Source organism: Mixophyes fleayi, chromosome 10 (genome assembly GCF_038048845.1).
Source record: "Mixophyes fleayi isolate aMixFle1 chromosome 10, aMixFle1.hap1, whole genome shotgun sequence".
Lineage (NCBI taxonomy): Eukaryota > Metazoa > Chordata > Amphibia > Anura > Limnodynastidae > Mixophyes > Mixophyes fleayi.
In genome coordinates this window covers 52310113-52325831 of record NC_134411.1, presented here as the reverse complement: position 1 = coordinate 52325831, position 15719 = coordinate 52310113, and the positions used below count along the sequence as shown (strand labels likewise).

The window sequence follows — 15719 nt, the reverse complement described above, 5'->3', positions numbered from 1 at the left end:
TTATATGAGCAGGGCCCCTCTCCCCTCCTGTCTCCATACCTGTTCTTCTACTCAATCTTCACTCATATGTCTGCCCGGAGTTCTGAAGTATTGGTACTTTGTGTTTATTGCTCTGTACTATGTCACCCTGTATGGTCTCCTGTTTGTATTATGTACGGCGCTGCGGAAACCTTGTGGCGCCTAACAAATAAATGATAATAATAATAATAATAATCTGTGCTAATCAATTAATATGCATACATATCATGTATTACCTTTGTGATTCTTAATGTTTCATAAGCCTTTCTATAAATGAAGTTTCGGGCCATTTTTGATTGGCAGTCTATGAAAGGGAAGAGTACTTAGGATCTATTGTCTGGACAGTCAGAATACTTTTGGTCCTTGAAAAAGTCACAATCGGTGATGAAACGCGTCAGCCCTTGATCCATAGTGCATTTAAGGGGGATACTTTATTGCAGGGGTCAGGGAACTTTTTTACCTTTTACCCCCCAAATATATATAGATACGCCGATGTTACCCCCTTGATTTGAAAGGAAGGAAATCATATATTATTAATTATTGGAACTCAAAATTTTATTGAATCTATTCAAAATTTCTTTGAAAGCCTCAACTTCAAAACTTCAGGTTTTGGAGAAATGATGTTGCTTCATTTTTGATACTAGAGCAGCAATATTGGGGCATTTTGAAGTAAATTTGAATACAGTGTTCAGCGTCCAATCCTTGTTCACAAAGGTAGGTTGTTGCAAAAGGCAGCAACTTTTTGACTGCCTCCTCATGTGCAATTTTGAATGCCTTTGCAGCTGTTGACATCTGAAAATATGACAGATCTGCTTTGTTTTCAAATGCAATACGTGCTTCACTATTGCATCATCATAATCATCATCATCATTTATTTGTATAGCGCCACTAATTCCGCAGCGCTGTACAGAGAACTCATTCACATCAGTCCCTGCCCCATTGGAGCTTACAGTCTAAATTCCCTACTATAGACACACACTCACACACAGACAGACAGAGAGAGAGACTAGGGTCAATTTTTGATTGCAGCCAATTAACCTACCAGTATGTTTTTGGAGTGTGGGAGGAAACCGGAGCACCTGGAGGAAACCCACGCAAACACAGGGAGAACATACAAACTCCACACAGATAAAGCCATGGTCGGGAATCGAACTCATGACCCCAGTACTGTGAGGCAGAAGTGCTAACCACTAGGCCACTGTGCTGCCACTATTGCATCGAAGCTCAAGTAGTGCCTCTGCCAACCCTTGAGGCTCTTCTCTGGTACCACAGCAATTTCACATTTAAAGGAGTCTACAATCCAACTAACAGCATGTGAATCAGCAGCATTACCCCCAGGAATTTCATTTTTACCCCATTTGGAGTAATTTACCCCTGTTCCCTGACCACTGCTTTATTGATATGCATCTGATGGACTAGTAGGGATATTCACCTACACGGTAACTTTGTTGCTATGCCATATTAATGCTGATTGACACCACCTGCAGGTTAACCAAAGCGGAAGTTCCACATATTTATTGTGGATTTTTACTATTACAATCAAGTAAGTGATATTCTCTCTAATATATGATAGATACAAGCATTGCTGGCTGATATAATTTTCAGGAAATGAATGGGCATTCTCTTTTCAGCCATTTGATCTCTAGTCCTGAGGTAGAAAATCTTACTTGGTGAGTTCAGAGTCTCGAAAATATATACCAGTTGGGTATCCTCTGTGGCAAATATTCCTAACAGGATTTCCAACTACACTACAGTAAAAGGTTTCTGGAATACTTTTCCCTATTATCAATATTTGGACTTAGTGAAGACTATTTTTTATTGATATATTATTGAATGTCTCTTTCTATTTCTCTTTTTGTTAATATGAAATGAGCTGGGCTGGTCATCCCACAGTTACAGTATTAAAGTTTTCTCATATTAAGAATTCTGTCTTCTACCTGGTAACTGATTTTTTGGGGCATGTTCAATTGTTGCCGAAAACTCCAAAAAGCTACCATTATTCTGGTAATAGTGCGTGTAAATACCGTTGCTTACTATTACCGTAATAACGGTAATAGTTTTAACGCTGCGGGGATTCAAAAGAATTGAATATGCCCCTTTCTCTCTCTTTATGACTATTTGATCTTATTTACATCTAGTTACCATTTTGTGCTTATTACATTTTTACATTTTCAATATTATATTTTTATATATATTTTAAGTGTGTTACTTATTATTAATAAATTTTGTGAAGCCATTTTATCCGCAATATTCATATAATTATGTACCAGTACATTTTATAAAGTTATTGTGGATAGGAATTCTACCAGATTGGCGCTTCTTACTTCTTTTGTCTAACTTTGCAAGGGAGATGGCACTTCTCTTTTAAGGAGCTAACTTTCTTCAGTGATTTTCTTATAGAACAAAATCTCCCTTTTTTGGGGGGACTATACCAACTAATTTAATTTATTTTATTTAGCACCTAGTATTGTCTTTCATAAGTGTTGGTCTGAGCCTATTTTGGCATATTTTGGGCTGGTCACATGAAGTTATTCAATTGGTCAACCCCCCCCCCTTCTATTATAGTTACAGAAATATATGTTAGGCATAAAAAACGTGAATATTGATTATAAATCAATGTTGCCACTTGAAGGTACACAAAGCAATCATTTGAAATGTAGCTCATACAAGATATATCCATTTCACAGTCAAAATATATAGTGCTCATAAAGGACATGGAATAGTGATCAATTGTAATTACTAATAAGAACAAATAATAGAGACAAAATCCTGTACATATATGGCTTTGAAAAATCTGTAAATGAGCAAAGGGCAAACACAGTAGCAAATGAAGAGGCTTTTCTATTAGAAATAAAAATCAGAAAGTTAAAAGCACATAGCCAGAGTAACAGGGGAAATCAAAGTAGGAAAACCCTCCAGCCACAACAAGTTTCACATGCATGCTTCAGTATGAGACTGTTGACTGTAGTGTTATTTGGACTGGAGTACCTAGTGTCACAAACCACGCACTATGCAGTTCCATCAGCCAAATGTATTATAGGTATGCCGCTAGAGTCAGATTGTATAAATGTCTTGTCTGCAAATATCTGTGACGAAACGAGGTCCCACTGGACTGAGGACTTTTATTCATCACCCATTTCTCACAGTTTAATGTACTTTTTAATACTTAGCTCAGTCTAAGTATATACACCAGAGCATCAGTGTATTATGTATATGTTATTTCATGTTATTAGGTACATTTTATCCTTGCTAGTACTTGCAATATTGTATGTATTAGAAATATAAAGTATATTGCCTTATTGTGTGAAAATAACAGTAAAGCAGTAAAGTCATTTTGCTTCTGTTAGCTAAGGTAATTACTATTTGTCTCAAATGTCCTTTGTTATGAGCTGTTATTTAGATCTGGGCTGTAAGTAGGACAATGTCTGAGTGACTGTTAAGATAACTAATGGCAACCCAAGTTAATTAGCTAGGTCAAGAGGTAATCTGAGTGGTAATTAGGTTACAATTTATAGATGAAATGTAATGCGCCTCCACAGTATTATATACTGGCTGAAATAGCATTTGTAAATGTATTAACATGTATCAATATAAATGTTACTGTATCAAAACGTATCGCAGACTCGGATTGTGTAACGCTGCAGATACAATAAGTCAAATTTCTTAATGTTTCATACAGGGGCGGATCTAGAAAAATGTTGTACCCGGGGCGATTTAGAGGGGGGCGATTTAGGCCCCGCCCCCTTTCTAACATCTTAGGCTGCCGACGGCTGCACACTATGTTCAGGTCCGTCCAGCCGTGACAGGCAGGGACAGTGTGCTGCCCGGCTGCTCTGATTGTGTTTTAAACACAATCAGAGCAGCCGGGCAGCACACTGTCCCTGCCTGTCACGGCTGGACGGACCTGCACATACTGTGCAGCCGTCAGCAGCAAGTGTCTGCTAGGGGGGGGGGGCAATTGCCCCGATTGCCCCCCCCTGAATCCGCCACTGGTTTCATACTAGTGTGAAGTGTCATTCCCTGATGTAATATTGTAACCCTTGTTAAGTTTATCCAGCAAAATAGCTAATTCGGTCAAGCCATTTCATTGTATAATCAAGGTAACAAAGACAGTATGTCCAACAATTAAATCATTTAAGTGCCCACTGATCTGATAAACACTTACTAAAAGGGGAAGGATTGAGAAATTTCACCCTACTCCCTGTGTAAACAGACAGGAATATAAAGAGAGCAGAATGCCAATAGAGCCTATTCTAGCTTGGAGGATCCTGGTGTACAAGACATCAGCAAAAAGGACTCTGGGCCTGGAGAAAACCCTTCTATAACAGGGACTGTGTGAGCCAATATTCCAGGCTGGGTGACATAACAACTGTCTAACTACACAGTAGTGGTTATACTGTGCAAAGATACATTTTGAAAGGATACTGAGATTATTACTTTGGAGTACTGACTGCAAGATGCTGCTGTAGGGTACACGCTACCATTTACCCTGTACTTTGCGAACGTCTTCTCGTGTTGTGCTGTCGTAATAAAACCTTATTCTGGATATACTCTTATCTACCTGAGTGAATTGAATTCCATGGAGGATAATCACCATCCCAGCTAAGGGTGGTTTCCGCACAATATCTATCACAGACTATCACTGATCTGGCACTCAGAGTTGTATAAGTGTCATTGTCATTGTGCATAAATGTCATTGTCTGCAAGAGTTCTGGGTATCGGTGGGAAGTCGCGGTGTTGAAATTTCTACTGTGGTACTGATCATACTGGAGCATGCTCACCCACTGATCAGAGAATCTAATATGGGCTTGGGCACTGCATCATCATCAGCGACTTGCACGCTTCTTTCCATTAGTCTGGTTCATATTTATGGAAAGAAGCATGCAAGTCGCTGATGATGATGCAGTACCCAACCAAGTCCATATTAGATTCTCTGTTTAGTGGTTGAGCACTCTTTCCCAGGACAACACCACCACAGTGCGTTCCAGATTACTGCATTCATGTGCATAAGTGTCAAGTGCTCTCTCTTGTCTGGGACTGACAACCTGTGTACCTGCAATTATTAATTGCTTCCTGGTTGCTTACTCTGACACTGAACTTTTGACTATATCCCTGATCACAGTTTGTGAGTGCTCTCCAGTCACCAGCATATTGGAAATAAGTATCAGGAAATAGTGTATGATGGCTTCAAAGGTATACAGCTCATGTGGAAGGTACAAAAATAGTGCAGGCGGAAAAACTGTACCAGGAAAATTATAAAAATAATATGATAATGTTTCCCCAAATTTGTTTATCACTTCTCCAGTTGTGCTAATCTAACCACCAGGGGTTACTGTGTTTAACTCCAAAATGTTTGTTTTCTGTCATGATTCTGCTATCTTTGAAAATCCTATTATCAGTTGGAGGAGCATTCCAACATCGTGTGTGGCCCTTTGGTATGTTTGGTAAAATAAACTATTTGGTTTCAGACTTTGGGTCAATCAAATTTCAGTATATATTCCCTATGGGAAACATGAGTGATCAAAGGAATTATCATATCATATATGTTTAGGAAGATCCTTATGTAGATTCATAGTCATGTCACTTTGCTTGATCAAAAATTTAGTTTTTCCTAGCAGAAGGAAGGACTGGAAATATCAAACGTTCATTAGCCATCAACATAATTTTGGTTAATGTTTATTATCTGTTCAATCAGATTGTCCTAACAAATACATTAATACATTAATTAATACAATTTACATATCTCCAGAATGTAGATATAATCTTTCAAAGACTGTTTGATCACCCCGAGGGCCAACCTGCCCCTATGTAACAAAAAGAGTGGATTTGGACAGAGGGGCAAATTGGCCCTTAGGCCAAAAAAATATTATGTAAGGCTGATAAAGTCAATGAATTGTGTGTGGTGGGATATTAAAAGCAGTTCAATTGTATTGCAATTGTCCAAAATCTTTTAGCCTTTTCGTAAGTCCAGTTTAAACCATAAATTATGTTATACTAGTTCTGCGGTTTCTGTGTTTTATTTCTGTTATTGTACAAACTATTTTGCATTTGCATTTACCATTTCTGTATTTGAAATTTTTTCTTCTTCGAGAATTTACATCAGATTTTCCTGCCACTTGCAACTATACATTTGTACAGGAAATTGGTTTACAGTAACTTATGCTACGTTGATATTTTATAGCATTTTGATAACCCAGGGAAAATTTTTTAAACAGTCCAGATGGTTTTGTCTTGATTAACACCCACATACAGGCGCGGGCTGACGGACGTCAGCCCGGGGGGCACACGCCGCACAGGCGGCCGCATCACATGACACGTGATTCAGCCGCCTGCACGGCCGCATCACATTTATATTACTTCCAGGGGGGGCGGCTGGCCCTAACAGCCGTGATTGTGAGTGGCCCGGGGGGCCAATGCCCCCTGGCCCAGCCCGCCCCTGCCCACATATCATGTATACCCAGGTAGGCCTTGTCTGGAATATATTATGTATTCTTTCATTTTACATATAGACATAAGTTATCATATTAATAGTTATAGCAGAATGTAATACTAACATTAAGAGTATCCCCATCATGTTGAGGAAGCTAGGAGTTTAAAGCAAATTGCCACATGATAAAAGCACCTGTATTAAAATTCCATCTAACAAGGAGGAAGTAATGAATGGCTAATACATTCTGACACCAGTTCAGCTTCATGATTTCCCTCAAAGTGGACATTACTGTGATGTGTCTACTGATAGCAAACAAAATTTCATGATAATGGAAATACTCTTGTGTGATTGTCTGTTTAAGAGAAAACAATACATTTTGTAATTGACTAATAATGGTAAAACAAAGTCTGCAAGAAAGGATGGCATTGTTAAAAGGGTGAGATATAATGCAATTAGTACATTTTAATGCACATTTGTGCCTAGTATGCCTGGTGGTAAGTGAGGGTGGTTTTATAAAGGGGTTGAGTTAAAAGGGAGCACTGTATTACATCAATATATTCTTTATATTTCTTATGCATAAGAATAGTCTGGACCAACACTATTAAGTACATAATAATCAAGTGTAAATACCAAGACAATATATTATCAATCAAAACTGAGTACAGAGCACAAACTAAATAACATGTACTATGATTTAAAGCCAAACAAGCAGCCACAAAACAATGTACAGCACATACAACCAAAAGAAATACAGGGGGCCCATATGGAATTTAATATACATCTCTGGTATTCAAGTTATAATGTTTTGTTTTCATTAAATGAATATATGGTGACTTTAATAATGCAAGACAAACAATATAATATACAGAATACTGAAAAGTAAACAGTGAAAGCAAAAAAGAACAATGCACCCTGCAAAACACCACGACAAAATAAATCTTAAAATGTGACATATAACAACGTATATACAGTACATTAATACACAGGATGCATTGCTGACCTTTCTTAGCAAGCAGCAAATCCGTTCCACGTTCTTAACCCTCTCTCTCTGTAGAAAAGGTGAAAGGAAGAAAGCAAGATAGTGGAATAGAGAGGGGAAAGTTGACAAAAGTGGAAGAGTTATGACAGGGAGCAAGCAAGATAGCAAGGGGGAGACAGAAAAAGTAAATGAGGAATAAAGTCAAAGCTCAAAAGAACAGTGAGTGGTAAATAGAGGGTGGTATATTATGATGGGGTAGGGAAAAACATTGGACGAAACATGCAGAGAGATATAAAGAGGTTAGTGATCATCCATGACACTCTACCAGGGCCCCTGCTCTATCCCAAGTCACTGAGATGTTTGGCAATGCAAAAGCAAGAAAATGAGACATCCCAGGAAATAAGAAACACTTACCGCTCTGGATGGATTTCCTTGTTCAATAGGGTTCTTAAAGTCTGTTCGAAGTTCATCAAAGGCAATAATCTGCAGAGAAACCGACATATTAGCAAACAGTGCACAGCAGGTGCATATGAAAAAGAAACTGCTGACAAAGGGGATTGTACTGTGCAAGCTTAGTTGGGAAAGGTAATTTATACAGAAATTTATTGCAACATATATATAGAATCCACTAATAATTTTAAGACCTTAGTTTTAAATTTTTGGGATAATTCAATATATTGATCGTGCATATAATCCTCTTTCTAGGGTCCAGTCCCTCCTATCTCACCACCAACAATACTTTTTTACCCCTAATAATTAATTGCAATGTACTGACACACACATTTGCTTTTATTCCCTTCTTTAGTATCCTTTCTTCAATTTCCCTTTCTTGCAGTGATTAAGCAACAGATGTAGCAGCAGTAGCAACTGCTACCATTCCCATGGCCCTTGGGAGCCAGTTGGATCAAATATACATGGACTCGGGTGAGATGGGGACAGACAAGAGACAAGGGGGTATATATACTAAACTGCGGGTTTGAAAAAGTGGAAATGTTGCCTATAGCAACCAATCGGATTCTAGTTATCATTTATTTAGTACATTCTACAAAATGACAGCTAGAATCTGATTGGTTGCTATAGGCAACATCTCTACTTTTTCAAACCTGCAGTTCAGTAAATATACCCCAAGGAGGTAGAAATAATGGGGAGGACAAAGGCAAGTGAGTAACATGAATGATAGGGAGGCAAGTGTCCGGTTTAGTAGAGCCCCCAGAAGGACTAGTATTACATGTGAAGTACCATTCATAACAGTCATTCATTTCACCAGCTATATCACTGCATTTCATAATTTGCATACATATGATAGTAATCCCTGACATTCAGTTGCCGGCACTAGCCATAATTAACACTTATTTGTATAAAGACTTGTAGCTTGCCTTCACTGTAAGATTATATCCCACTACACCAATGCAAATTAATTACATACATTGACTTCATGAACCTTTCACACTATTACCATTCTATATTCTCATTTACTTTTATAATGTCTACTTACATCTTTCTTACTACTAGATCATCTTTTTATTCTTCTAATTAATTACTATATATATTTTCTTGTTTCCTTACTGTCATTTTTCATAAAATGTTTATTTATTAATTGTTGTTTTATATGTACGGTACTTATCAATATTTTATTATCAATCTTTCATTTACTCACAACCACTCTTTCCCAAAAATATTTTTTACGCACCACTATGAACATACAGATCTAGAAAATTGAAAGCTGGAGACAAACTAAGAGTGATGTTGATTTTTATTAGTGTTATATGTAGAGATGGGCGGGCTCCGTTCCCCGAGAACCGAACCCACCCGAACTTCGGCAATCCGAGTACCGAGTCGGCTCGGTACTCTCGCGCCTATCCAGATTCCAAAACTATGCAAAACATCATTGTGACGTTGTCGGATCTCGCGAGTTTTAGAATGAAAAAATAGCCATCTCCACGGCGATCTGGCGCCATTTGAGAAAGGAACAGAGAAGGGTTAGGTCGCAGGAATAGAGCAAGAATAGAACAGGAATAGAGCAGTATAGAGGAGGCATTTTTCCAAATTTACACTTCCAAGTGTTTGGGGTGTTATATTCCCCCCTTCAAAAAAAACTGTATTTTCTGACTGCTGAAATAGTAATATAGCAGCACAGTATACATCTGAATTTGCACTACAAAGTGTTTGGGGTATCATATTCCCCCCTTCTAAAAAAACTATTTTCTGACTGCTGAAATTGTATTATACCAGCATAGTATATTTCTGAATTTGCACTACAAATTGTTTGGGGTGTCATATTCCCCCCTTTTAAAAAAACTATTTTCTGACTGCTGAAATTCTAATATAGCAGCACTATATATTTATGAATTTGCACTACAAAGTGTTTGGGTGTCACGGTTTGGTAAACTGGATTCTTAGGTCTGCCCAACTTGTGCGACTCCCAGCAAGGCACGGAGTCTAACAGACGGATGGTTTTCACCAGTGACCACCGCAAGGTCATGGCCCCTACCAGGAGTGTCAGGCGAGACCCTAGGGGAGTGAATAGGGTGAGATGTTATAGAGAGACACAGTGGAGGCAGATGGAGCGTAAGCTCTTTGGCCAGTGGCACGATGGAGACAGGTGGAGAGTAAGCTGCTTAGCCTAATGGCAGAATGAAGACAGATGCAGGGTGAACAATTCAGCCAGCAGGATAACGGAGACAGGTGCAGCTTGAGCAGTACAGCCCGTAGTATAGTGACACAATGGGGACAGGTGCAGCATGAACAGTCCAGCCAGCAGAGTAACGGAGACAAGTGCAGCTTGAGCGGTTTAGCCCGTAGTATAGCAGTACAGCTGAAACAGGTGCAGCGTGAATAGTCCAGCCAGCAAGGTAACGGAGGCAGCAGGGATCTAGACATTTGTCCTAACCGGGGCGATTTTAGGGGGGCGATTTAGGCCCCGCCCCCTTTCTGATGTCTAATGCTGCTGGCGGCTGCACAGTATGTGCAGGTCCAATCAGCAGTGGCAGTGTGCTGTCCCGCTGCTCTGATTGTGTTTAAAACACAATCAGAGCAGCCGGGCAGCACACTGTCACTGCTGATAGGACCAGCACATTGTGTAGCTGTCGGTAGCAAGCTCCTGGTAGGGGGGGCGATCACCACTAGGAGGCAGGTGCAGCTTGAGCGATTGAGCCCGTAGTATAGCAGCACAGAGGAGACAGGTGCACCGTGAACAGTCCAACCAGCAAGGTAACGAGGACAAGGAGGCACTGAGGATCCAAGATAAATGCTCAGAAGACAAGACGAAGTCTAGTCAGGCAGGTAACTTGATCAACAGGCACTGAGAAGGGGGAAGTGCCTTTTCAAGTTTGGAGCCAAACTGATAGCCAAATGAAAACATGCATAGGACACAAAGGCAAAAGTCTATGCATGCGCATAACCAAAGCCAGGATGCCAGCAGCTGAAGTATGAATCAATGAGGAACAGATGAGCGTGTCGGTCTTCGGTTGTGGAAGCCGAATGAGCGCCATGTGACATTGGGGTCTCATTAAAATGGATTCACAGCAGTACACATATGAGTAGGCGCAGCAAACAGCTGCTGCCACCAGTCCTGATGGTAGTCTTCCATGTACGTCATCTGGTAAAAGTACAAAGTCTTTTGAAGTCAGGGAAAAAATCACACGCAAAAACACCTTTTACTGTGTTGAAGAGAAAAAGAGCTGTAATAGAGGAAAAGTTAACTGCCGAAAAAAAATTTTTTGCCAACATGCCATTCTACACACGCAGTGGCAAAGAAAGAATGAGGCCTTCGCCTTTCTCTATTAGTGCGAGATCTAAAAATGTTACTGAGGCTTCTTCTTGTAAGGTCACTCGTGACCAAGCAAGACCAAGTAATTCGGAGTCCAAAAGGTACACAACTGCTGTTACGTGTGAAAGCCAAGCTGCAAGAAAACAGTAAGGCATTAGAGGAAAATGTATGCTCAGAATCAGAAATGACACCAATCCCTAAGGAGAGTCCATCCACGAGTGGTATGTGTAATCGTGACCATTCTGATAGTGTACCCATAAAGAAAGGCCCTTTTAGCATTTCTGCTGATGTGTGCCTAAACAGCCCAAGTGTAGCTGGTGATACACTGATTGAGGATGGCACTTTGGAATTGGAAGAGGATGAGGGGGATATTTGTGTAGCCGACGAGGGCGCTAATGAGGATGTGGATGAGATTGTTTGTGTTAGTCCTGCACCAGTGGCAGCAGTTCTGGCATGTGACAAGAAGAAGGCCATTGTCATGCCTGGACATAAGACCAAAAAAGCCACTTCTTATGTGTGGAATAATTTCTACCCAAATCCTGACAACAGTTGTCTAGCCATTTGTAGTGTATGTAAAGCCACAGTCAGTCGAAGAAGGGACCTTAACCGTCTTGGAACCTCATCCATGTTACACTATTTTACGAGAGTTCATGGCAAGGTGTTGGGAAAAGCTGAAAGTTTTGGCAAAAAAATAACAACAAGCACTCCATCATCAGCTAGGACCCTTCTCTCACCTACATCCCTATGCCTGCAATCTACACCCACAACACCATCCTCATCAATATCCTCAGTAGCGATCGGAGTTAGCCCTGAATCCAACTTGGTAAGGCTCGATGACTCCTGCACTATAATTGATTCCTCTGAAGAATGTTTGAGCGTTAGTCCCACTGCTGCTGCTGGGGGTGAATCTTCCTCCCATAAGAAGCCCAAGAAGAAGAGCACTAGTACTTTACAACAATTAACTGTGAAACAATCTTTTGCTTGCGGAGCCAATATGACAGCAGTTACCCAGTCGCAAAGCGGATCACAGACGCCATGGCGACTATGCTAGTGTTAGATCTGCGTCCAATATCCACTATAAACGCAGCTAGTTTTTCCACTGTTTATTGATGGTTTGTGTCCCCGTTACAAAATTCCACCGCGACACCATTTTTCACAAAAAGCTATTCCGCAACTGTACCAAAACGTTCGTACAAATGTACTAATTGGGCTCAAAAATGCCATTCTACCCACTGTACACTTAACCACAGATATGTTGACAAGTGGAAGTGGCCAAACCAAAGATTATATGACTGTGACAGCCCACTGGGTAGGTCATTCTCCTTCACAAGTAGGAACAGCAGCAGCATGTACACCACTACGTAACATTTCTCACAGGCAGGCTACTTTTTGTATCACCGGCTTCACTAACAGGCATACAGCTGATAATTTTTTTTACGAAAACTAAGCAATGTCTTTGATACATGGCTTATACCACTTGGACTCCCCAGGATATGTTATTTCTGATAATGCTAACAATATTGTGCAAGCATTACAGCTTGGTGAATTCCATCACATTCCCTGTTTTGCTCACACAATAAACTTGGTGGTGCAGAGCTTCTTGAAAAATAACCGTGTGGTGCAGGAGATGCTTTCGGTGGCCCGAAAATTTTCGGGACATTTCCGGTATTCTGCCACAGCATGTAGGAGATTGCAGAAGCTGCAAGAACAATTTAATTTTCCCTGTCACCAACTTAAGCAAGAGGTATTAACAAGGTGGAATTCCACCCTGTACATGCTTCAGAGGATGGAGTAACAGCGCAAAGCCATACAAGCGTATTGCACAAGCCATGACATTGGGAAAGGAGGGGAAATGTATTTCAGTCTTGCACAGTGGAGAATCCTTTCTGTGCTGAAACCATTTGAAGTTGTGACATGTGAAGTGAGTTCAGACTCTGCAAGCTTGAGCCAAGTCATTCCCTTAATTCGACTTTTGGAAAAACAGCTTGACAAACTGAAGGAGAAGATGAAAGAAAGCAATTCCACTAAGTATGTTGGCCTTGTAGATGAAGTACTTAATTCGCTTCGCAATGATCCAAGAGTTATTAAAATCTTGAAGTCGGATCACTATGTTTTGGCATCTGTGCTTGATCCGAGGTTTAAGACCTACATCGATTCTATGCTTCCAAATGACCAAGATCAAAACAGTTGCAAGGAGCTATTGGTCAGCAAGTTGTCTGCTGAACTGGGCCTTGGCTTGACGACGTCTCCTCCTTCAATTTCTCAGGCAGCTGCTGCTCGGAAAAAATTGCACTTTCCAAAGAGAAGCAGGGATGACGCAGGTGGCAGACCACAACAGTTTGACATCTGGGCTGGTTTGAAAGATTTTACAAAAAAAAGTGTGACCTCGGCCATAACTCCTTCCAATTCTACTTTTAACATGCAAAGGATGGTGGAGGATTATTTTCAAGAGTTAATTGATATGGAAATGTCAGACAGTCCCTTTCCATACTGGGAGGAAAAACAAGCCATTTGGAAACCCATGTACAGACTTGATTTGCAATACCTAAGCTGCCCACCCTCCAGTGTGTACTCAGAAAGAGTATTCAGCACAGCCGGGAACCTTGTCAGTGATCCACGTAGGAGGTTACTTCCTAAAATGTGGAAAAGATGATGTTCATCAAAATGAACTACATCTTCCACGAGGAAGGCCTTTACCGGCAAATACATCTACGTACTGAAACTTCTCTAATGGCAGATTCCAGTGGAGATGAATTAATAGTCTGTGATGATGATGTACACACTGATGAGGGTGAGGATGATGCTGAAGATGATGACGACATCATCTTGACAGTGTAGAATTCACTTCACACACTAAGATGCCTTTAGGCCATTGATAGCTTGTTTAAGGAGGGCCTAGCAGGCATTAAACTGTATTTTTCATAATTTGCACTAAAAGTGTAGGGTGTAATATACACCCAAAGAGAAAAGCGCTTAACAGGCTCAGGTTTTGGTGGAAATGTTGGCTTTCCAGCACTGGCTTGTAGTACCAAGCATTTTCTTAGACTGAAGTCGATGTGTCTGTGGCTACAGATCCTGCCCATGTTGTGGCATCCAATGGAGACAGCTCTGTCTGTTCATCCCTGATAGTTTTGATAACTTCATATTAGGCTCCCTCTGTTTTGCTATTTTCACTACTGCAGCATTACTGAACTAATAGTATTATCCAGGTATTGACAGATGCCTCTGACACACTTGCTGTAGACAGAATGCCTTCTTTTATGAGTCATCTGTCACAGTCAAGTACAAATGGTCAGACTCCAACATTTGCTAGACATGTTGGTATCTCCTGCCCATGGTTATCTCTGACTTGGCAGTATTTCACATTGCCAAGAAGAGACTATAAAGGATTATGAAATTGAGTCAGACTCCACTTACACCAATACCTCTAGGGGTTGTACAGGAAATAACTGGGCAAGACTAGCACAAAGTCAGTGGTAACTACAGGGTTACATGTATGTACTAGGTTCATTACTACTCCATGAGGTGTGGAGTAGCAGTAGAGCTCCTAATAAAAGGAATGATGCTTATGTTGTGGTGTCAGGGCAGCAGAAAATTTTTTGGGGGTAACAGCAAAATTGCAGTTAGAGTAGTTTCATGTCTCTTTGTAGTTAGATGGCACAATTTGAACATTTTCTGTTCTTTTGTGAGTGGGATCCAAACACACTACCTTATAGCCATTCAGAACACTTTTCTCACCATCAATAATTCCAGGTTATGGAACATGAAGTTGAGCAGTGACATTTTCTGAATGAATCTGTTCGGCTACATACGTCTTCGGACTCCAATGCTGTACTATAGTCACACTACTCTTCTCCGCCTTCTATTTCCTATTTTGAAAGCAAAACGCATTTTCACTGGCAAGTTAAATAGTAATGACAGAGTCTGTATGAACAACATTCATTTATATTCTTATATATACTCCTTTTATTGCACTACTATATGTAATATAGAGACTGATGTCAAGTACTGAATCTCAATGTGTTTTTATTTTTTTCTATATTGTATTTCATTAGAAGAATAAGAGCCTTGAAGAGTGGATGAGGCAAGCAGATAGTCTTCCTTAATTGTACATTTTATGTTTCCTTGGCTATCGTCTGTCATAATGCCATGACATAATGATGCTGCACAAAAACAGGTACAGTTCTTTATTTAGAGATTACCCATAATTCACCTGTTGTTATAAATAGAGATGCTCACTGACCCCTGTGTTCTGGTTTTTGTTTTGTATTTTTGGATCTAGATTAACTTCGTGTTTTGGTTTTGGTTTTGACAAAACCGCCCTTGCGTGTTTTAGTTTTGGTTTTGGATCCCTATTTTTTTCTATTATCCCTATTATTTTGCTAAAATCACATAATTTTTCTCTTTTTTTCCCTACATTATTATTAACCTCAATAACACTAATTTCAAGTCATTTGCAGTAAATTTTGACCATCTCACAGGTCACAATATTATTTTCATACACTTTCGGACAAAGACTGCAG

General features: G+C 40.0%; 1 protein-coding gene across 5 annotated transcripts in view; it reads right to left on the bottom strand.

The window, feature by feature from the left end:
* Positions 1–15719, bottom strand: part of CNIH2 (cornichon family AMPA receptor auxiliary protein 2) — a 111482-nt gene that overhangs the window by 21360 nt on the left and 74403 nt on the right. For 3 of the 5 annotated variants that reach the window (XM_075188752.1, XM_075188749.1, XM_075188750.1), the window contains exons 2-3: positions 7842–7910; positions 7449–7496 (exon numbers count right to left, since the gene is read on the bottom strand). In XM_075188752.1, the coding sequence (XP_075044853.1) occupies positions 7449–7496; positions 7842–7910 (117 nt within the window). The remainder of the gene's footprint in view (positions 1–7448; positions 7497–7841; positions 7911–15719) is intronic. The other 2 variants (XM_075188753.1, XM_075188751.1) reach the window with 1 other exon arrangement.